The following is a 24,831-nucleotide window of genomic DNA, read 5'->3' as shown; positions in this document are numbered from 1 at the left end:
TCAATTTGTTGGTCCTCCTTTGCTGAATTCTAAAATCCTCCCAATCCTCAGGCTTACTACTCTTTTTGGCAACATTATAAGCCTCTTCCTTTGATCTGCTATCTTTAACTTCTCGTTAGCCACGGTTGGACCACTTTTCCTGTGGGGTTTTCGTGTCTTAAAGGAATGTATATTTGTTGTAAGTTATGTATTAATTCTTTAATTGCTAGCCATTGGACTTGCACCCCTTAGTATCAGATCTTTAGACAATGACGTCCATATAAATACATGATTGGATTTCTGGCAGCATTTAGAGTAAACCTTATATTACTTTTTTTCTTGTTGTGTGATTTGCACATCAGCATTTAAAAACAATTAGGATTGTCTAAAACATTGCAAACAGATTCTCAAACATTTGTAAAGTCTTGTAATGATGAACAAAATCCAGATTCTCATACACAGAATACCATGCATACATTCATTTTCCCACAACTATCCTACATTCACGTGTAATGTCCCTTACAATTAAAAGATGTTGCCACTATCTCAACTGTTTCACAAGATATCGGCCCAAATTTTGTGGTCAGCGGCAAAGGAACGACGCTCGCCATTCGCCTCAGACAGCTGCCCACAAAGTTTTTGCTGGTGTTTGAACAGAGACTTGCTCTAATCCGCCGTCTGATCTAGCGCAGCGCTCTCTACAGGGTTTCTGAGCCGGTCAAGAGACAGCGAAGCTCTACATCCAATTTTTTTTTTTAAATCTTCAACACTAATTAACTTCTGAAGAAATGAGAACTCCATACTTAAAAATTAAATTTTATGGGGCAGAGGGGTTGTTAGGCAGTAATTGTCACTTATCACACCGTTAAAAACTCACTTACTCCTGAATACACCAGCCCTAACTTAATCTGGCACGTTTTGTGGGCAAGTACCCCAACTACACGCCATTGCATTGATTTCAATGCAGAGTCCATCGGCGAGGACTGTTACAGCTCACCCTGTGGAGGAGTAGGGTATCTCTGACAGCAACTTCCAGATTTCCACGCTTAACTGCACATGTGCGAACGTCGGAAGTTGCAGTCCAATTTACTCCGTAATAACGGCGAGTGCTGTTAGCCTCACCGTTATTATCTGTGCAAAATCTGGGCATCAATTTGACAACAAAGAATGGCTTGGAACAACAATTTAGTGTCAAGACCTGAAATGTGGTTTACTTACAGATCATAGGTGGCACTTACCTGGTGAACTGGTTTCACTATCTGTTTCCATAGCAACCTCTTCATAGTTATCATACTGGTACAGGTTGCCAGACTCTTCTATTGGTTTATCCTGTGATTTTTTTATATCTGCATCTGTTGACTAAGAAAATCCAAAATAAAATCTTTATCACGGTGTACAAATCCCTTCAACACTAACCTACATTTGGATTGATTTAGGATTTTTTAATATTTCACAGCATATCTAATAATATCTCAAATCTTTAACCGTATCTACTTTGTGAAATACAATGCAAGTGCCCTTTTCCTCCCAGTTTCTGAACCACTAGCTTACACAATAATCTAAATGTATTTTGCACTTTACACACTATACCACAAACCATCCTATTCAATTGGTTCACTTCCAAACCCATCATAACCTGGGATAGATACAGTAATGACTGACTACACCTATAGTCAATGCACACTTAACATTTCTGCAAAGTATGCCTGCTTTTACTTTCAATGCAATATACAGAATTGTATCCAATTCTCAACAGGAACCCTACAATCAATCTACTGTACTAAAACCTGCACAATTTGGGAATAATGTAGATTTAGAGTCTGAGAAGTTGAATAGCTTTACACCAACATGGCTGTTAAATAAAACAAGTTAAAGAACAGATCAATTCAAACAAACTACAATACCCATTAGAATATTGGGGATGAATTTCCAAAGCATCTCAGTTTCACTTTTGATCCGAGTAGCTTCAGCATTCACTTTGCATGATGCAGGAACCATTTTGAGCTTAATCATGTAGGGAAGTTTGACATGCATTTCCAATTTTACAACAGCTAATTTGAAACTTGAAATGGAATCTATCATTGCACAGAATCCAAGTGCAACTTATCTTAGCCAAATTCTTCTGAAAGAGCAAGCAATTTCTGTGAGCAGAAAATTGGGGCTAATGTTTCTTCTGCACTTGGTTAAAGCTAAAGTATTAAGCGTCCCAAACAATACACATCTTGTACAGCATTAGTGGCACACAAGCATAAAAGAAAAGTTGATCAAAAACACCTAGCATAAATTAAATGGGTACAAGCCATCAGCCTTACCTTGCTACCAGATCTTCTTTTCCCTCCCACAAGTTTCATAAAACGATTGTACTGCTCCTCCTGATTGGAGAGGTCACGAATTTTTCTGATTTCATCCTCGCGTTTTTTTCGCTCCTCCTCCTCTATTTGCTTCCTCTCCTCCTCTTCCTTTCGTTGCTTTTCCTGTTCTTTTTGTTGCTGCAATTTTTTCCATGCTTTAGTTTTCTGCCTTCGCAAAACCTGTTTTGTAGCAGCAGCTACAGAAAAGTGAAAGCAAAAGGTTACAGTGGTGTAAATGTGGACATGAGTTTACAATGAAAATATGGACGAGTGTATGCTTCAATATGGGGAGTGATTTACATCTGCTCTCCCCATTCAAATTATCACTTGTCCTCACTCATTTCACTGCCCTTCCTAAAGCACTACCTCCATAAAAACTCTCCTACCCATGTTCACAGCTAAACCCTTGACTGTCCCATCTCATGTAGTCTCTACTCCCATGGTCTAAATTAAATTAAATTAAATCAAATTACTTCCTTGAATCCCTTGCCATCAACATCCCCGTATCCCATCCAACCCTAACTGCTCTGCATTCGTCCCCAAATAAAACCCTCCCCAAGTCACTTACAAACGCCCCCAACTGTCGAGCATTTGGCCTTCCTTTCACCATGATATTTCTGCAGCTGTCAATCTGGTCAACTACTCCCTCTCCTCCACCTTGGATGTTCATGTCCCCAGTAAAACCTTTATTCTCTCCCATCCTGGTCGTTCCCCAGGTACAGACCCCATCCTCACTCAAAGGGAACAGACTTGAGTGCATCTGGCACACAACTGGTTTAGTCACAGGGCCTTGGTGAGACCACACCTTGAGTATTGTGTGCAGTTTTGGTCGCCTTATCTGAGGAAGGATGTTCTTGCCATGGAGGGAGTGCAGCGAAGATTCACCAGACTGATACCTGGGATGGCAGGAATGACGTATGAGGAGAGATTGGGTCGATTGGGCTTACACGCGCTGAAGTTTAGAAGAATGAGAGGGGGTCTCATTGAAACTTATAAAATTCTAACAGGGCTAGACAGACTAGATGCTGGAAGGATGTTCCTGATGGCGGGGGAGTCCAGAACCAGGGGTCATAGTCTAAGGATAAGGGGCAAGCCATTTAGGACAGAGATGAGGAGGAATTTCTTCACCCAGAGTGGTGAACCTGTGGAATTCTCTACCACAGAAGGCAGTTGAGGCCAATTCATTAAAAAATATATTCAAGAAGGAGTTAAGATATATTTCTTACAGCTAAAGGGATCAAGGGATATGGGGAGAAGGTAGGGACAGGGTACTGAGTTTGGATGATCAGCCATGATCTCATTAAATGGCAGAGAAGGCTCGAGGGGCCGAATGGCCTACTCCTGCTCCTATCTTCTATGTTTCTATGTCATCCATCACCAGATCTGGCTGATCCACATCAAGCACTATCAGGCCTCACTCTCCTCTGCCAAAACCAACCATTAATCCAGGACCATTCTGGTAAGCAAAGATAATCCCTATTATTTTTCTCTACCACCAGTCATCTAAAACCCATATCTCCAGCCCTCCACCCTCACCTGCAACATCATGTGAGGAATTTATGGACTTATTTGTCACTAAGATTGAGACAATCCATTCAGCTACATCTACTGTTTCTCTCCCCCCCCCCCCCGCCTTGCCCTTGTCCGCCAAGCCAAACCTCCCAAGGCTCCCTCCCCCTAAACCTATGACCTTCTTTAGTTTCTCTCCGATCTCACCTCATGCCTTCTCTGTGCACATCTTGTCCAGGAACCCTCTTACTTCCCTGATCCCATTCACAATAAACTGCTGACCACACTAATTACCTTTCTGGCCCCATACATTGTAAATGGTTCCCTCTCCTCAAGTACTATCTCTGTCCCTTTCAAAACTGCCATCAATCCCATCCTCAAAAAACCTACCCTCATCCTTGCAAACTACTGCCCGATCTCCAAGTTCCCTTCCCTCTCAAGTTCTGGAACGCAGGATCACTTCCCAAATCCGTGCCCATCTTTGCCGCAACGCCATGTTTGAATCTCTTCAATCAGATCTCTGCCCTGCCACAACACTGAAATGGCCCTAATCAAAGTCATAAATACACTCTGATTGGGGCCGTGGTGCATTATCCATCTTCACCCTCCTCGATTTCTCGACAGCTGTTGACACGGTCGACCACACAATCTTCCTCCAAGGCCTCTCCACTGTCCTACTCAGTGGGACTGTCTTTGTTTGGTTTCACTCTTAACTATCCAATTGTAGCCGGAGCATCTCCAACAATGGCTTCTCCTCACTCCCTTACCTCTGGTGTCACCCACATGGCCATCCCTGCCTCCTCCTCTTCCTTCACACCTGCCTCAGCAGCCCTCATCCACATGCCTTTGCCACTTCCAGACTCAACTATTACAATGCCCTCAGAGTTCATTCAAAACTCTGCTACCATCCTGTCCTCGCTGCCCTACATCAGTTCCCAGTCCCCCAACGACTCAAATTTAAAATCTGCATCGTGTTCAAGTCTCTTCATGACCTTGACCTTCCTATCTCGGTAAACTCCTAGTCTAACACCTCCCCCCTCTCAGGTCTCCATTTTTCCAATTCTGGCCTCTTGGGCATCTTCTATTCCTCTGCCCCCTTTTGCAGCGGTGACTTCAGCCATCTAAGCCCTATGCTCTGGAATGCCCTCCCTAAACTTCTCTGCGTCTTTACCTCCCTCTCCTTCTTTAAGACTTCTTAAAACCCACCTCTTTGACCAAGCTTTTGCTCACCCCTCCTATTATCTTTTTGGCTTGACGTCCATTTTTGTCTAATTATGCTACTGCGAAACACCGAGACATTTCTGTACATTAATGACACTATATAAATGCAAGATATCAACTGCCCCAACACCGCTTCACCTGAAGACCACACTTGGTCATGACTCGTTTGTAATGTCACGGAAGATCAATTAATAATTAAAATAATCATTGTTATGAAGAGTTCGAAGTCAGGTGAAAGGATGCACTTATGAAATGTGGTTTAAAAACAATTCATGACAGGTAGTAATGTATCAAATCTTTACTAGCACTCAAAACAAATTGTAAACCCTGTTAAATTAAAGTTCCTTCAGTAAATACAGCTATCCCTTCACTAAAACAAGTCTGCTCTCACAATTGTATAAGTTCCATGTTCCTTGATCGGGTGGATGCGGTGAGGATGTTTCTACTGATGGGTGAGACTAGAACTAGGGAGCATAATCTTAGAATAAGGGGCAGCCCTTTCAAAACTGAGATGAGGAGAAACTTCTTCACTCAGAGGGTAATAAATCTATGGAATTTGCTACCCCAGAGACCTGTGGAAGCTGCAACATTAAATAAATTTAAAATGGAGAAACATTTTCCTAGCAGATAAGGGAATTAGGGGTTACGGGGAGAGGGCAGGGAAGTGGACGTGAGTCTAGATTCAGATCAGCCATGATCCTATTGAATGGCGGAGCAGGCCCGAGGGGCCGTATGGCCTGCTCCTGCTCCTATTTCTTATGTTCTTATGTTCTATCACCATTGGCAATTCAAACTTTGCCAACTCCAAACAAAATTAAGTAACATCGATTTCCACAAATCTGTGTGTTACCTGCACTAAGAGGTTTCTTGACCACGTGCGTTTTAGGGCTACTTCTGATCTTCTGCTGAGATATTTTTGGCTTCGTCAGCTTCTCCTTGCTCTCCTTCATTACACATTGCTCCTTTTGTTGCCACTTTTTACTAGCCGACTGTAGTGCAAGAAGCCGCAATTGGAGTTCAGACAACTCTTCCTCTTCCTCCTTCTCCTCCTCCTCCTCATTGTCATCCTCCACTTTGACAATGTCCTGTTAAATGTTAAAAAAATTAATTTCCCTACAGTAATACCAGTTATATTCTACCTCCAAAATGATGCAACTCAAATAGCAAAAATAGAAAGCTCCCATTACAGACACTTTCACACAAATATACTGATTACTTACCTTAAGAGGAGATTCCACCAACAACCCCTTACTATTTGAAGAAAGGTCTGGATCTTTACTTTCACCATCTAAAAGAAAATGCAATTGAGTTACTAACAAATTGCAACATTTATTATTTTTCATAAATCGTTTAAGAATGATAATTTGTTTTCTGTGCACCTTGCTTATTTGTTCCGGACGCCAAAGACTCTGGTTTATGGTCGTCTTTGACCAGGTTGAGTTGATCCATCTCAGCTGGAGTAGGTAGCTTATTTCTTACAGGTTTTAATTCAAATGCCTGAAAAGCTTTCGTCGGAGATTTTTCTGTGGAAGATGGGAACGGCAAATTGTTCTTTTCAATACTGTTGGCGTCTATACTAATGTTCCCAGGCACAACTGCAGCTTCCTCTTCCAGCAAGTTTTCTCCCTTGGTACTTTGAGACATCTTTTCTTCTCGACTGATACATTCCAGTTCCAGCTGAATCTCCTTGTATTTCCTCAGCAGGTCTTCAAATGTTTCATTCATGTCATCTTCATTTCTGTAGTAGTGAGCCGGTCGTCTTGATGGTGACCGCCCAAAAAATTTTGCTGAGTTAAATGTAAAGGAAACTTAACGTTTTCAATATCCAATTAACTAAATACTGGACCCTATCTGACATGTCCCTGTAATATGGAGGTGTCAAAGTTTCTATATTATTCTGTGATCAGCATTTTGAGTTCCAATTCCACATTAAAAAAAAAATTGTGCAAAAGCTTTTATGGTGTTCAATTCTGCTATGGGGAAGTTATCCTTTATTACCGGTTCAGGACCTCGTACCATGGGATTAAATGAGAACACGTACCAATCCATTGCTCTTTTTTAAATTTAATTTTAAGTTGCTCATAATACACCCTCAACTTGGATAATTCATGAACTCTGCAGTCATACAGGAGGCAGGGAGATCAAGAAACCCAGATAGTAAACCTACTGAGGCGTAGTACCATACATGTTCAGGCTCAGCTGCTTTTGCTCAGCGAGGGCAGGGCAAGAGGAGGAATGGAGAAAGGGTACAAACATAGATCCAGCTCCCCAAAGTAGCCCAAAATAAAAGGAGGTAGCTTAACTGATACGGCACTACAATGTCCTCATAAGCATACTCATCAATCACACAACAGCTAATACACACGCACAGGGAAACTAGATTCACTTCTGTATTTTAAGCCTATACTATAAGCAGAATATGATCATTTAGGTCTAAGCACGCACAAGCAAAACTCAGTCAATGCACATCAAAGAGAACAGCTCATCTATGAAAAGGACTTGGTGAAGAAACAACAATTTGCACTAGAAACTTTGTAACAGAAGTGTGAAAAGTATTCGGCAAACACTCAAGCATTCCTAGGTGGAACTACTACAAATGCTTCAAAATCTCATGGTACAGGGTTGCATCAAAAAGAGTTTTCCATCAATGCAAAGCTCCTACCATTAAGTCAACATTACATGCAAAACTTTCCAGAGTTGTCGCATTGTACAATGTAGTGGAAACAAGTCAGTCAGTTTACAAACTAGTAGTACAGGATATCGTGCACCAATAAGTTGCCTTACAACAGGATATGGGTTCACACCCACAAATCACTGTGAGATTTTGATCTCACTGCTAAATGGTGGAAAGAAACTTCACAACAAGGAATTGAAAATCAGAGTGATATCGATCCACAACTATTCAACATATTTCTGAGCAATCAGCAAGCACTGAGCAGCTGACTGTCTGGTATCGGGTTGGCTAAGTCATCAAATGAACCAATTTAATTGCTAAAAGTTGTAGAATATTGCCACAGCCAGGAAAGAGTGTAAGCATATCCAAAGCCAATACAATCAGCTCAACTCAACCAATGTCACTAAATTTACACAATATATGTCCAGTTACAACAATTTACATTTTCATAGCCCTTCACGGCGAGCATGTCAAAGCACTTTACAAGGCAGAGGGAAGAGAAAAGGCGAAACCGAGTGGCTAAGGGAGAAAAAGTTAGGAAGGGGCACTGAGGCACGCTCAAACAGAAGGGTTTTAGTGAGGTTTCTGAAAGCAGGGAAGAGGGTGACGAGACAAAGGGATGGCAGGAGGCAGAGGCTGAAAGCACAAAAGAAGAACAAGGGATAATCTGATCTTGGGGTGCAGAGGGTTGTGTGTGGAGTTATACAGATGGAGAAGATTGCAGAGGTATGGTGGGGCAAGTCCATGCAGGGATTTGAGGGTGAAGATTTTTAATCAATCTGCTGGGGTATGGTAATTTTGTAATCAATCAGTTGAGCATGTGGGCCATGGGTTGTAGACATGTTGTAATTTATGGAGATGGAAGCAGGAATACCAGCAAGTAGTGGGCGAAATTGGACACACAGGTCATCTCAGCATGAAGATTCACATCAATATAACCTGGATATGTTTACCACTTTCACTGAAAAGTATTTTATTCCGCATTAAATAAAAACAGAAATTGCTGGAAATAAACAATGAACTGGAATTTGCTGAAAACTTGCAAATGGTGCAGCTACAGCACAAGTCATCATTATGGTGAAGATATTCCAGGAAATTATGAGTGACATATGCCATTACTTATGCTCCGCCATAATTTTCTGCAACCTTTGCACCACTCTGCCGAGACCCTCGCTGGAACAGTTAAAACAAAGCTCCTCCCCCATCAAATTCAACGCAATCGCTAATTTATGAAATTTCACTGCTGCCACTGTTGCTGGCGGGCTCAGAATTCAATTCCTCAGTCACAATTTGTGGCGTCGCCCAAATATACAGGAGGATATATTCGTACTATCCCGCAGGTTCTAGAAATAACTGAGGGAATGAACACAGCCAGACAGTGCAGCAAAATGCTCAAAAACCAGAATGATTCAATTATTTATTGGGTCAAAAGACTTCCGCTGTCTCTCCTTTCTAAAGCACCAATTTAGTTGGGTAGAATGAATTTTCCTGAATTACATACCAGAGGTACTGCGCACTCGTTAGAGTGGCCAATCCTGAGGAGCTCTGGTCTACTCCTGTTCAATTTGATGTGTTATTGTGTTAGTTTCAAAAAATCAAGAGTCAGCATTGATTGAGAATAATTACATCAAAACTGTGCATCGGCTGCAAGGCAGTCAACCCATTTCACTTACCAACAAACTACCGGCCAATAATAGTTCTTAAAAGAAAACGGAAGGAAAATTAATTAAAAACGGGTCATGGAAAAGGAAGATTGATTGTCACTGTGAACTAATTCACTGGAATTGCACAGAATGGGTTCTGAATGTGGAAAATAAATGTGATCTCAGACAGGTTTGATAAGACAGACTGTCAGAAGGGAAATTAACCAGAACACGCAACAATAACGAGCGGCCTTTGTTTTCATTCTGATTATAAGTAACGAGAATTCATTACAAAATAAGAAAAAAACTACTTATAATCAACTCAGGTACAGGCATAAAGATTCTTAATACAACAAAAATGGGAAACCTGCACAAATTGTTCAGCTCGTTATACTTTTATGGAAATGTTAAATAGCCTATCCCATTCTATGTCTGGTCCTGGTAACTTGTGTGTCTTGAACATTGACTGCGCCGCTTCACACTTGCCGCTATGCTCGCTGCAGCATATTCTAGTCAATTCGCCAGAAGAGGATCTGGGAGCAGAACAATCTAACTTATGGTGTCAGTCGCCAATATTGCTGTTGCAGTGAATTCCAGGCCATTTAGCACCCAAGAGAAACAGTAGATTAATGTTTCAGGCCCTTCATTAGACGTATTCTCTGTGGTTGTGGATGAAGGTTTGATGCAGCAAAGGGAAATAACAATCTATATACCTAGTGAAAAAATGGATTAAACCCACAAGTTACAAACCATCCGTGATGTATATTCAGCCAATAGGATTCTAAGCCTGATCTTGTAACACTGATTTCAACTATAACTGAGGTGGTAATGTCTTAAAACATCAACACATACATAAAAATTCTAATGAAATATTTGTCAATTTATCCAAACAAATCTCCATGGAGCCAAAGAATATACACATCATACAAATTCTAAGTGGTGCATATTTTATGCATTCAAGACACCACCCAGCATTGTGATAACCTGCTTTTGCCACATAAGTAAGTTATTACGTTACAACCTCTTGTGAATCATGGGGTACTATTCTTGCATATACACACACGACCATATTGTAACTGAATCAAAGGGCTCATAAAACAAACCACACAATCTTTACTTTCCTGATTTAGGGCTTCACCTGAATGCGCCCATCACCTGCCCTCAAATTAATTTCGTAGCTACTTTCCCCCAGCCATCCGTGAAGATACTGTCGAATTGCCATACACAAGTTAGCATTCAATGGGAGGTCATGCGACCCTCCCCATGCACAGAACACAGGCAACCTCCCCTCCCCAACTCGTCGCCTAAAGGAAGTTCCCTCTCTGATCTTCTAAAGCAAGAATACTGTTAAATCAGACCATGGCACCCTGGAACCCAACTTTCTCTCTGGAAAAAATTGCCATTAAGTTTCGATTCTGATCCAGCTCCTGACTCCTAATTCCGAAGGGAGGTTCCAGGGTGGGTGTTTTTTTTTTCCCTGATGCTTCATCAATTTCCTCCAATTCGCTTGGTCAGGCGGCCCGTGACCTGGGCCAGGGCTGGGCCCGGGGTCACAGGGGGCTCAGGGTGACGGGGAAGGATACGTTTCCTGGGTGGAGAATCCCTGCGGATGATGTTGCTGCCGCCGAAGTTAGGCCCGGGTCCCGGCCTCCCTCTCTTACAGCCCCGCGGGCCGGCTCCGGGACCCGGGCACCCTCGGCCCCAGCGGCCGCGGTTCGAGCCTTCTCGAAAGCGGAAGCGGCCGAAGGTACCATGACTCCGCTCCCAGAAGTTGGAGCGGGGCGAGTCGCCCAGCAGAGCGGGCGGAGGCGGAGGGAGCGGCGGCGGCGGCTGCATGAAGCCCCGGTAGGGCTCCTTGAGCCGGTAAAGGAGGCCGTTGCCCGAGCCCGGCGGCGGCGGAAGCTGCGAGGAGAGGCGAGCGCCAGGCCGGTGAGCTTTGGGGACCGGGCCGCTGTTGCTGGGCCTCGGCTTGGGAGTGGATGACGGGGCCAGCCGGGGATCCGGGTAGACGTTCTCGTCGTTGCCCTCCTCGTCGTCGTCGTCGATCTCGCCGTCCTCTAACTCGCCTTCCTCTTTAGGCGACAGCCGCTCGGCGCCCAGCTCCATGGCGTCGCCTGTCGCAGAGACTGAGGGCGAGAGCCCGACTCCGTCAGCACCTCCTGCACAACCGCTGGAAGCGGAACTGACGCACTCTCGGAGAGGGTGTTGCGTAAGCGCTTCCGAGGAGGGGTTACGTGCGCGCTCTCGGGGTGGGTTACTTGCGCGCTCCCCGATGATGGTTTACGTGCGCGCTCCCAGGGAGGGGGGAACAGAGAGCGCGCACTCTCATATAGAAACAATAAAAATAAATAAATAATAGATAGATAAAAGATAGGATCAGGAGATTCGATGGAATCTGGAACAGTACCCATGGATTGGAGGGTAGCTAATGTTACCCCACTATTCAAAAAAGGTGGTAGAGAGAAAACGGGGAATTATAGACCGGTAAGCCTGACATCGGTAGTGGGGAAAATGCTAGAGTCCATTATAAAAGATGTAATAGCAGAGCACTTGGAAAAACAGTAACAGGATCGGACAAAGTCAACATGGATTTACAAAAGGTAAATCATGCTTGACTAATCTACTGGAATTTTTTGAGGATGTAACTGGTAAAATAGATAAGGGAGAACCAGTGGATGTGGTGTATTTGGACTTTCAGAAGGCTTTCGATAAGGTCCCGCATAAGAGGTTAGCGTGTAAAGTTAAGGCACATGGGATTGGGGGCAAGGTATTGACTTGGATAGAAAACTGGTTGGCAGACAGAAAGCAAAGAGTTGGAATAAACGGGTCTTTTTCCGAGTGGCAGGCAGTGACTAGTGGGGTGCCGCAGGGATCGGTCCTTGGACCCCAGCTATTCACAATATATATTAATGATTTAGATGAGGGAACTAGATGTAATATCTCCAAATTTGCAGACGACACAAAGCTAGGTGGGCGTGTATGCTGTGAGGAGGATGCCGAGAAACTCCAGGATGATTTGGACAGGTTGGGTGATTGGGCAGAAGCATGGCAGATGCAATATAACGTGGATAAATGTGAGGTTATCCACTTTGGTGGCAAAAACAGGAAGGCAGATTATTATCTGAATGGCAATAGATTGGGCGAAGGGGAAGTGCAATGAGACCTGGGTGTCCTTGTGCACCAGTCGCTGAAGGTAAGCATGCAGGTGCAGCAGGCGGTTAAGAAGGCAAATGGTATGTTGGCCTTCGTAGCGAGAGGCTTTGAGTACAGGAACAAGGATGTCTTGCTGCAGTTGTACAGGGCCTTGGTGAGACCACATCTTGAGTATTGTGTGCAGTTTTGGTCACCTTATCTGAGGAAGGATGTTCTTGCCATGAAAGGAGTTCAGCGAAGATTCACCAGGCTGATACCTGGGATGGCAGGAATGACATATGAGGAGAGGTTGGGTCGATTGGGCTTGTACTCGCTGGAGTTTAGAAGAATGAGAGGGGATCTCATTGAAACTTATAAAATTCTGACAGGACTGGACAGACTAGATGCAGGAAGGATGTTCCCGATGGTCGGGGAGTCCAGAACCAGGGGTCACAGTCTAAGGATAAAGGGTATGCCATTTAGGACAGAAATGAGGAGGAATTTCTTCACCCAGAGAGTGGTGAACCTGTGGAATTCTCGACCACAGAAGGCAGTAGAGGCCAATTCATTAAATATATTCAAGAAGGAGTTGGATATATTTCTTAAGGCTAAAGGGATCAAGGGGTATGGGGAGAAAGCAGGGACCGGGTACTGAATTTGGATGATCAGCCATGATCACATTGAATGACGGAGCAGGCTCGAGGGGCCGAATGGCCTACTCCTGCTCCTATCTTCTATGTTTCCATGTAGGAGTAGGCCATTCGGCCCCTCGAGCCTGATCCGCCATTCAATGCAATCATGGCTGATCATCCAAATTCAGTATAACAACAGAAAATACTGGAAAAACTCAGCAGGCCAGGCAACATCCGTGGAGAGAAATTAGAGTCGACGTTTCGGGTCTAACCCTTTTTCAAAACTGGAAAGGAAATGAAATAGATTGAAAGGCAGGGCTGGGACAGAACAAAAGAAGTGAAGAGACATTAAGAGGTATTCAAAACGCGACGAGATGGTGATAGGAAGCTCAACGTAAACTCGAGGAACAGCACCTCATCTTCCAATTAGGCACTTTGCAGCCTTCCGGACTCAATATCAAGTTCAACAATTTCAGATCATAACCTCGGCCCCTATTACATTTTTACTTATATTTTTTATCCATCCCTTTGCGGTTTCTCCCTTTCCCCCCCACCCCCACTTTCCTTTTCTTTCTCTCTCCCACATGGCAGCTGTCTCTCATTCTGCCAGAACATTTCACACCTAATCTGAGCCGTCTTTTGTCTCCACTAGTCCTATTACCATCTTGTCTCGTTTTGAATACCTCTTAATGTCTCTTTGCTTCTTTTGTTCTCTCCCAGCCCTGCCTTTCGATCTATTTCATTTCCTTTCCAGTTTTGTAAAAGGGTTAGACCCGAAACGTCGACTCGAATTTCTCTCCACGGATGTTGCCTGGCCTGCTGAGTTTTTCCAGTATTTTCTGCTGTTATTTTGGATTTCCAGCATCTGCAGTATTTTGCTATCATCCAAATTCAGTACCCTGTCCCTGCTTTCTCCCCATACCCCTTGATCCCTTTAGCCTTAAGAAATATATCCAACTCCTTCTTGAATATATTTAATGAATTGGCCTCTACTGGCCTCTCGTGTACTCTTTTGGGTGCACCCAAAAACAAATAAACTGTAACTAAAAATCCATTGAAGAAAACTTAACAACTTAAATTGAAATTCTATTCCCTGGGGTGATGCGATCGACTAGAACTGTAACTTAAAAAATACAACAAATGAAACTTAACAAATTCAATTAAAATTTGGTTATTGCGGTTGATGATGCACTCCAGTCCCTGCGAAGGCCTCGAGCGTGCCGGCGGACACCGCGTGCTCCATCTCCAGGGCCACCTGGGTGCAAACGTGGCCGTGGAAACATAGAAACAGAAGATAGGAGCAGGAGTAGGCCATTCAGCCCCTCGAGCCTGCTCCGCCATTCAATGAGATCATGGCTGATCATCCAAACTCAGTACCCTGTCCCTGCTTTCTCCCCATATCCCTTGATCCCTTTAGCTTTAAGAAATATATCCCACTCTGTAGTGTCCAAGTATCAATAATACACGGACTGCAGGAGAACAATAATAACAGGTATTTACTGAACAGAGGGTAAGCTTAAACTGAAAGTACAGAAGCCTGCTACGGCTTTATATACAGGTGTGGTCACTGCCGGTACTACAGTATAAAGTCAGTTCTCTCTTAAAGGTACATACACAACAATTCCTCCCCTTTTAGATAAACAGTACATAACATTCATTTAACAATTAAATAATAACTAATTACAATTACAATTTTTCTCTGTACTATATACATCAACTGAAATAATCATTTATAAGTTCAGTCTTTGAGGAGGCTTCCTGATCCTGACTGGATAGCGCCTTTCTCGAGTATCCTGTTCTTGCGGCGGAGTCGATTCTGGCTCATTGTCATTGGTTGGTTCGTCAGCTTCCAATACCACTGATTCTGAGGTAGACGCAATCTGTACTTCAGGTTCATTACCAGGTGCACATGCTCGTGGTATGGGTTTGGCTTGTTCCTGTGACTCTAGAATCTGGTCAGCATGGCGTCTCACGATGCTCTCTCCAACGTCCACTGTGTACATTAGTGGTCCCTGCTGTGTGCATATCGTTCCTGGCTGCCGTTTTTCTGTTCGGTAGTCGCGGGCCAAGACTGGTTGCCCTATCTTGAAGCTCCTGGTTGGCTTCTCATTGATGTGCTGGAATTGTTTATCCTCAACATCTCGTCTTATGTTTGGTTTGAGCAAATCCAGGCGACATCTTAGCCTTCGGTTGAAGAACATTATGACTGGAGCTTGGTTGGTGACTGCATGTGTCGCATTCCGGTAAGCAAACAAGAAATTATCCACCTTGTGTTGTAGTGGTATGTCGTCGTTATACATCGCCTTGATTGCCTTTTTAAAGGTCTGAACAAACCTCTCAGCCAATCCATTTGTGGCTGGATGATATGGGGCAGATGTGTAATGTTTCACCCCATTATTCCACAGAAACCTCCGGAAATCCTCGGACACAAACTGTGGCCCATTGTCGGAGCAAATCTGTTCTGGCAAGCCATTCCTGGCGAAGATGGTCCGTAGGACTGCAATAGTTTTCTCCGTGGTGGTGGAGGACATTTTGATGACCTCTGGCCATTTCGAATGGGCATCCATGGCGATTAGAAACATTGAGTCCATAAATGGACCAGCAAAATCAATGTGTACCCGTTGCCATGGAGATGAGGGCCACTCCCATGGGTGTAGCGGGGCCTGTGGTGGAGCGTTTTGGACCTTCTGGCATCCTGTGCATCTCTTGGTCATATCCTCGATTTCTTTATCGATTCCCAGCCACCACACAAACGCCCTGGCTAGGCTCTTCATTTTTACCCCTCCCAGATGACCCTCGTGAAGCTCATTGAGCACTCTATCTCTCAACTTGGGTGGAATTACCACTCGGGATCCACACATCAAGGTCCCCCGGCACACTGACAGCTGTTCTCTCCTTGGCAAGAATGCTGGCAACAGTGAGTCGCCATGTGCTGGCCATCCCTTCACCATCAAATCATAGACCCGAGAGAGTGTCGGGTCATTTCGGGTTTCCTTCTCTATACTTGAGTTTGTAACAGGTAGACATTCGACTATGGTCGAATGGAATATCTCAACAGGGTCCACTGCAGGTGCTTCCTCCACCGTAGGCAACGGTAGGCGTGACAGCCCATCAGCGTTTCCATGCTGTTTCGTACCCTTGTACTCTATGTCGTACTGATGTGCCCCTAGAAAAAGTGACCACCTTTGCAGCCGTTGCGCCATCATCACCGGAACGCCCTTCTTTGGGTTAAAAATGGAGACCAGAGGCTGATGATCAGTCAGTAGGGTGAATTTCTGCCCGTGCAGATAGTGATTGAACTTCTTCACCCCGCACACCAGGCTGAGGGCCTCCCTGTCAATCTGGGCGTAGTTACGCTCGGCTGAGGTTAGCGAGCGCGACGCAAAGGCTATTGGCCTCTCTGAACCGTCAAGGAATTTGTGAGACAGCACCGCTCCAATGCCGTAGGGAGACGCATCGCATGCCAACTGAATCGGTAGTGTTGGATTGTTGTGGGCCAATACTTCTTTTGAAGTGATTAGGCATTTACATTTCTGAAAGGCACGCTTACACTCATCACTCCATTTCCATGTTACTCCAGTTTGCAGCAGGGCGTTCAGTGGGTGCAGAATTGTAGATAAATTGTAGATAAACCCGAGGAACGACCTCAGTTGCGACACATTTTCCGGTGCTGAAGCCTTGATTACTGCCTCAATCTTGTCTGGGGACTTATGCAACCCTTCCTCATCAATCATGTGGCCACAATACGAGATTTGTCTCCTGAAGAACTCGCATTTGGGGCGGTTGGCTCGTAGCCCATATTCTTGTAATCTAGTGAGCACCTGCTCCAGGTTGGCAAGGTGTTCACTGTCATTTTCGCCCATAACCAGGATGTCGTCCAAATAACACTGGGTCCCCGGGATCCCTTGCAGGACTTGTTCCATCGCCCTCTGCCAAATAGCCGGGGCTGATGCTACCCCGAATACCAGTCGGTTAATAAGAACATAAGAACATAAGAAATAGGAGCAGGAGTAGGCCAATCGGCCCCTCGAGCCTGCTCCACCATTCAATAAGATCATGGCTGATCTGATCCTAACCTCAAATCTTCTATCACTCTGCATCCACCCGAACCCATGTGATCTCCCGGGAGAGGCGAAAAACCAGATAAAGACCCAATGGCCAATTTGGGAGAAAAAAATCTGGGAAATTCCTCTCCGACCCATCTAGGCGATCGAAATTCTTCCAGGAGATCACTCTGTCCCTATATTTTCTACAGTACTTACCTTCTGTAAAGGCGATCTCCACCCCAGCCAGGAACAGGAATAAAACCATCTCCTGAAATCTAACAGAATTAGAACACAGTAGGAGCAGAACAAGGCTACACGGCCCCTGGGCCCACTCCACTACCCACAGGGCCATGACCATTCCGAACCTAGACTCATGTCCAATTTCCTGCCCGCTCCCCGTAACCCTTAATTCCCTTTACTTCTAGGAAACTATCTATTTCTGTTTTAAATTTATTTAATGATGTAGCTTCCACAGCTTTCTGGGGCAGCAAATTCCACAAACCTACCACCCTCTGAGTGAAGAAGTTTCTCCTCATCTCAGTTTTGAATGAGCAGCCCCTTATTTTAAGATTATGCCCCCTAGTTCTAGTTTCACCCATCATTGGGAACATCCTCACTGCATCCACCCGATCAAGCCCCTTCACAATCTTATATGTTTCAATAAGATCGCCTCTCATTCTTCTGAACTCCAATGAGTAGAGTCCCAATCTACTCAACCTCTCCTCATATGACCACCCCCTCATCCCCGGGATTAACCGAGTGAACCTTCTTTGTACTGACTCGAGAGCAAGTATGTCTTTTCTTAAGTATGGACACCAAAACTGTATGCAGTATTCCAGGTGCGGCCTCACCAATACCTTGTACAACTGCAGCAATACCTCCCTGTTTTTATATTCCAACCCCCTAGCAATAAAAGCCAACATTCCATTGGCCTTCTTAATCACTTGCTGCACCTGCATACTAACTTTTTGAGTTTCGTGCACCAGGACCCCCAGATCCCTTTGTACTACAGTACTTTCCAGTTTCTTGCCATTAAGATAATAACTTGCTCTATGATTTTTCCTGCCAAAGTGCATAACCTCACACTTTCCAGTATTGTATTCCATCTGCCAAATCTCTGCCCACTTACTTAGCCTGTCTATGTCCCTTTGCAGGTTTTTTATGTCCTCCTCACTCACTACTTTCCGTCCCATCTTTGTATCATCTGCAAACTTTGATATGTTACACTCGGTCCCCTCCTCCAAATCGTTAATATAGATTGTAAAGAGTTGGGGACCCAGCACTGACCCCTGCGGAACACCACTAGTTACTGGTTGCCAATCTGAGAACGAACCATTTATCCCAACTCTCTGCTTTCTGTTAGAGAGCCAATCCTCCACCCACGCCAGAATATTACCCCCAATCCCGTGATTTTTTATCTTGAGCAATAATCTTTGGTGTGGCACCTTGTCAAATGCCTTTTGGAAGTCTAAATACACTACGTCCACTGGTTCCCCTTTATCCACCCTGTATGTTACTTCCTCAAAAAACTCAAGCAAATTTGTTAAACATGACTTCCCCTTCATGAAACCATGCTGAGTTTGCCCTATTAAATTATGTTTATCCAAATGTCCCGTTACTGTCTCCTTAATAATGGACTCTAACATTGTACTGGTACTGGTAAAGACCTTTGTGAGTGTTTATCGTGAGGTATTTCCTAGATGCTTCTTCCACCTCCATTTGTAGATATGCTTGGGCTAGATCAATCTTCGTAAAGCGTTTCCCTCCAGATAGTGAGGTGAAAATATCTTCTATCCGTGGAAGTGGATATTGTACTGTGTGCAGGACTGGGTTCACAGTTACCTTGAAGTCCCCACAGATGCGAACCTTCTTCGGCTCCCCAGGCGTGCTGCTCAATGATTTCTTCATTACAGGAACGATGGGTGTGGCCCACTCGCTCCAGTCCACCTTGGACAGCACACCCGAACGCTCCAGACTCTCCAGCTCTGCTTCAACGGCTGGGCGGATCGCGTATGGTACCGGTCTGGCCTTAAAAAATTTTGGGTTTGCGTTATCTTCGATTTTTATCGTTGCCGTTACTCCTTTTAGAGTCCCAAGTCCTTGTTGGAACACCTCTTTCGCGTCAGTTAGAATTTTTGACAGTCGGCCAGGTGTGACGTCGTCATCCTTTTTGTCAGTCACAGTTAGCGCCTGAATGGAATGCCAATCCAATTGTATTTTTCGGATCCATTCACGTCCCAATAATGGTGGTCCTCCATCTTGTAGTATATATAGATACAGTTTATTTGTTTCCTTGCCGTTGTATTTAACTGGCACCCTTATTTTTCCTCTGGGGTAGACTTTTTGCCCCGTGTATGTCTTCAATACAATGGACGTGTCCTTCAAGGGTATGTGTGAGAATAGCCGCTCATAGTCTCGTTGATTCATGACAGTTAGGGCTGATCCTGTGTCCAATTCCATCTTTACTTGGGACCCTACTATCATGAGGGTGACCCAAATGGTTCGGTGATCCTCCTTTGCGATCACGTTGTGTAACTTTAGACAACTTCGTCTCCTGCTCCCGGAGTCATTATCACTCTCCTGACCTTCTAAACTACTGTCTGTCATTTTTTTTACTTTCTTGTACTTTTCCTTCGTAGTTCTTTTAGTGTTGGTTTTCTTTCCCGACCTGCAGACTCTTGCTATGTGTCCCATTTTCCCACATTGCCTGCATACTTTGTCCTTAAACCAGCAGTCCTTCTGATCATGGGTTGTTCTGCCGCAGCGATAGCACTTTTCTGCTCCATACGCCATTTCGTTAGCGCTGTATTCTTGTGGTTTCTGTTGTATTTCCGCAGCTCCCCATGCTGCTGCTTCGTAGGATACTGCCATGCTGAAAGCTTGTTCTAGCGTCAGGTCCTTTTCCGAAAGTAGTCGTTTCTGGGTTCCTTCACTCTGGAGCCCGCAGACAAACTTATCTCTTAAGGTGTCTGCCAGTCCTGCTCCGAGCTGGCAGTGCTTCGATAACTTGCGTAGTTCCGTAAGATAGTCAGCATTGTGTAATGATCAATAACATGTCATTCTATAGTGGAGACTAGGTGGAGCCGTAGAGCTGTGTAGAGCTGTATATAGCTGTATGTATAAGACTACACTACCCAGCTGTATGTATATTAAGACTACATTACCCATTAGGCACTAGGCTACCCACAAGGCAGCAGTCAAGATGGAAGCCTCTACAGATACTGTACCTAGTCCACATGTGCTCAATAATAGTGTCTAGCAAAAGCTAGTTGTGTTCATAATAAGAATGTCTATTTATTAATGAACATAAGATGGTACCAGGATGGTGAAGATCTGCTGAAAATTGTGAAAAGCGACATGGAGAATTTGAAGCCACCAGAGCGTTTGAAACTCACAGGAAAAATCGACTACAACTGGCAGACTTTTAAACAACAATTCGAACTCTACATTGCAGCCATCGGATTCGGTACGAAGCCAGACGCAAGGAAGATAGCGTTGCTGCTTACGGTTGCAGGCCCACAGGCGATAGAGGTATTTAATACATTTGTATTTAATCCAGAGGAGAACAGAGGAAAATTAGACGATGTGCTACAGAAATTTGATGCACATTGTTCTCCCAAAAAGAATGAGACCTATGAAAGATACATGTTCTGTTCTCGGACACAGCAGCAAAATGAGACTTTTGATAGCTTTATAACTGATCTGAAACTGAAAGCACAGACATGTAATTTCTCTGAGTTCAAAGCATCCATGATTCGTGACCAGATTGTGTTTGGTATTCATGATAAAAAAGTCAGGGAATGTCTGTTGAGAGAAACCAAACTAAATTTGGAAAATGCGGTGAAAATATGCCAAGCCAGCGAGCTAGCTCGAAAGCACGTGAAGACTTTCAGTGAAATCAATAATGATGCGATTGTAATGAGTGATAATGCTGCTGTCGGTGCTGTGTCCTACAAGGGGAAGAAACATGGGCAGAACAGAAATGAAAAGCAATCGGAGGATGAAATTTTTAATTGTAAATGCTATGGTTACAAACACCAGTTAAGACAATGCCCAGCGTTTGAAAAAATGTGCACAAAGTGTAATGGAAAGAATCACTTTGCCAAACAATGCTTTTCAAAAGTAAAAACTAAGAAAGGGCAACGAGTTAATGTAATTGAGGACACTGATATAAGTGAGACATTTTTTGTAGGAATGGTGTCATGTGACAATATCAAAAAGGATACAGAAAATGTGCAGCCCTCAGAAATGGACAATGCTGAACATAAAGTTAATGCAGTAAAAGAAGACAAATGGATGATCCCACTGCAGGTAAATGGAGCATTAGTTACCTTGAAACTAGACACTGGGGCAAAAGCAAACTTAATCAGTATGAGTGACATTAACAATATGAAAGAAAAGCCCAAAATACAGAAAAAGTCAGTACTACTGAAGGACTATAATGGACAGAAAATATATAGCTTAGGTGTATGCAGACTTAAAGTGACAGTCAAAGACAAAGTGCATCATCTCATGTTTTCTGCTGTGGCTGAAAGACTTGATTCACTACTGGGTGACAAAGCTTGTGAGGACTTAGAACTGGTCAAGAGAGTCTACCGCATAAACTGTGCCATAAGCAGACCAGATGACTCGGTGGATTCTGTAGTGAATAATTTCCAGGATGTGTTCAAAGGATTTGGAGTTCTACCATTCACTTACAAGATCCAGCTAAAGGAGGATGCTCAGCCAGTGGTACATGCTCCATGAAGAGTTCCAGCACCCCTGCGTGACCGGCTCAAGAATGAACTGGACAGAATGACCACACTAGGAGTCATCAGGAAAGTTGAAGAGCCAACAGACTGGGTTAACTCCATGGTATGTGTAAAGAAAAGGAACCAATGATAGTAGCTGACATACCAACAGCACCATGGCAAAAAGTTGGTATGGACCTTTTTCATTTAAATGGTAAAGACTATCTAATAGTGATTGACTACTATTCTAACTATCCTGAGATGGCGCTGCTCTCAAGCACCACAGCAAGCAGTGTCATAATGCATGTGAAATCCATCTTCACCAGACATGGAATTCCCAGGATTGCCATCAGCGACAATGGTCCGTGCTTCAACTGTAAGGAGTGGCAACAGTTTGCAGCACATTATGACTTTCAGCACATCACATCCAGTCCTTTGTATGCTCAATCAAATGGTAAGGCAGAGAAAGGTGTTCAAGTTCTCAAGCAGCTACTGAAGAAAGCGACAGAAAGCAAGTCTGATCCTTATCTCGCCCTGCTGAGCTACCGAGCCTCACCTTTAGACTGTGGTTCTTCACCTGCTGAACTACTAATGGGTCGCAAGTTGCGCACCACGCTACCCTGCTGTGCAAAAGAACAGCAAAGTGAGGAACTGAGACAGAGACTTCAACTGTTAAAGCTGAAACAGAAATCATACTATGACAAGTCATCCAAAACTCTAAAACCATTGACAAGGGATGATGTTGTCAGGATTGAGGATCCAGATGCATGGAACAGGAAAGCTACAGTTCTTGAGGAAGTAGGACCAAGGTCATACACTGTTAGAACTGAGGAAGGACAGATTCTCAGGAGGAACCGCCGTTCCCTCCTAAAAACACAAGAGACTATTCAAGACCAGATTGATGACAATGCCGCAACTGCACCTTGTCATTCACCGCCAGAACAATCTCATGAAGACACATCAGACTTACCCGTGTTGAGAAGATCCACACGTGAAGTAAAAGAGCCTGATAGACTTAATCTTTGAGTACAATGTAAAGCTTTGAAAATGTGTTGACTGTTTTGAAAATGTTTATGTTTATAGAGCACTAACAAAAGTGTTACTGATATTATCTTTATTGTTTTCTTGAAAGTTGATTGATATTGATTTTGTTAAACCTCAAAGAAAGGGGGATGTAATGATCAATAACATGTCATTCTATAGTGGACACTAGGTGGAGCCGTAGAGCTGTGTAGAGCTGTATATAGCTGTATGTCTAAGACTACACTACCCAGCTGTATGTATATTAAGACTACATTACCCATTAGGCACTAGGCTACCCACAAGGCAGCAGTCAAGATGGAAGCCTCTACAGATACTGTACCTAGTCCACATGTGCTCAATAAAAGTGTCTAGCAGAAGCTAGCTGTGTTCATAATAAGAATGTCTATTTATTAATGAACATAAGACATTGCTCTCATCTTTGTGCTGGTTTCTTTTATGGAACTTGAATCTTTCTGCTATCAGCAGCGGTGTAGGGTTTAGGTGTTCCTGTAAGATATTAACAATCTCTTCAAAACTTTTCTCCATTGGTTTAGCTGGGGTAATTAAATTCCGCAATAGGCCGTACGTTCTCGCGCCCATCAAATTTAATAATACCGACGCCTTCTTTCCATCGGCCACCTCATTTGCCTTGCAGTACACTTCAATTCTTTCCACATACGTGGTCCAGTCTTCTACCTTGTTGTCAAAAGCAGTGATACTGCCACTCTTCGGCATCTTGGGTGGTTTAAAATGGCGCCTCCCGCGCTTTTTCTTCTTCCCCAATGGATTAAAATGGCGCCTCCCGCGCTTTTCCTTCTTCCCCAATGGAATAAAATGGCGCCTCCCGCGCTTTTCCTTCTTCCCCTTGCTGCCACGCTGCTCCTAGCATTCTACAGGGCAATGGCGGCGACCCGCGGCTTCGGCGCGTCTCACTTTTCCTTCCCCTCGTTTTATTTTCTCTACGCTGCCCGGTTCTTGAGCACCACCCTCTCTCTCTCTCTTTTCCTCCCGACGACGCTGCACGGCCCCTTTGCAGAGCCGCTCGATCGAGCTCGAGCCCGCCGCAGTCCGGAAGGGTCAGCGCACTACCTGCTACCAGCACGATTTGTTGGAACCTCGACTGGGGAGCCAAGCCCAGCTCTCCACAGCCTCCCCTGCAATTCTCCGAACTCCGATGGATCCCTGGGCGGTTGCCCGCGGTCGACGCCCGTTGCTCTGACTTCGACCTCCAAGAAGCTTCTTTTCAGGGAAAGATCCCCATGAGGTGATGCAGTACTGCAGGTGAGTCCAAACCTGCTCGTCGCCAGTGTAGTGTCCGAGTGTCAATAATACACGGACTGCAGGAGAACAATAATAACAGGTATTTACTGAACAGAGGGTAAGCTTAAACTGAAAGTACAGAAACCTGCTGCGGCTTTATATACAGGTGTGGTCACTGCCGGTACTACAGTATAAAGTCAGTTCTCTCTTAAAGGTACATACACAACACACTCCTTCTTGAATATATTTAATGAATTGGCCTCAACTGCCTTCTGTGGTAGAGAATTCCACAGGTTCACCACTCTCTGGGTGAAGAAATTCCTCCTCATCTCTGTCCTAAATGGCTTACCCCTTATCCTTAGATTATGACCCCTGGTTCTGGACTCCCCCGCCATCGGGAAAACTTAACGACTTAAATTAAAATTCTATTCCCTGGGGTGATGCTGTTTTGGTGCAATCAACTAGAACCGTAACTTAAAAAATACAACAAATGAAACTTAACAAATTCAATTAAAATGTTGTTATTGGGGTTGATGATGCACTCCAGTCCCTGTGAAGGCCTCGAGCGTGCCGGCGGACACCGCGTGCTCCATCTCCAGGGCCACCCAGGCGCAAACGTGGCCGCGGAAGA

General features: G+C 44.3%; 1 protein-coding gene across 2 annotated transcripts in view; it reads right to left on the bottom strand.

Moving 5' to 3' along the window:
* The window catches only part of zfc3h1 (zinc finger C3H1-type containing), an 81,238-nt gene extending 69,685 nt beyond the window's left edge, over nt 1-11,553 (bottom strand). For both annotated transcript variants that reach the window (XM_086009331.1, XM_086009332.1), the window contains exons 1-6: nt 10,961-11,553; nt 6,440-6,847; nt 6,281-6,348; nt 5,911-6,145; nt 2,292-2,527; nt 1,218-1,338 (exon numbers count right to left, since the gene is read on the bottom strand). In XM_086009331.1, coding sequence (XP_085865457.1) covers nt 1,218-1,338; nt 2,292-2,527; nt 5,911-6,145; nt 6,281-6,348; nt 6,440-6,847; nt 10,961-11,483 — 1,591 coding nt within the window. In that variant the 5' untranslated portion in view covers nt 11,484-11,553. The remainder of the gene's footprint in view (nt 1-1,217; nt 1,339-2,291; nt 2,528-5,910; nt 6,146-6,280; nt 6,349-6,439; nt 6,848-10,960) is intronic.
* Between the last annotated feature and the right edge of the window lie 13,278 nt (nt 11,554-24,831).

The sequence above is a fragment of the Somniosus microcephalus genome, chromosome 16, assembly GCF_052327205.1.
Source record: "Somniosus microcephalus isolate GS21.2 chromosome 16, FLI_Smic_1.0, whole genome shotgun sequence".
NCBI classification, from domain to species: domain Eukaryota; kingdom Metazoa; phylum Chordata; class Chondrichthyes; order Squaliformes; family Somniosidae; genus Somniosus; species Somniosus microcephalus.
The sequence above is the reverse complement of the archived record's forward strand: the minus strand, read 5'-3'. Positions and strand labels throughout refer to the sequence as shown.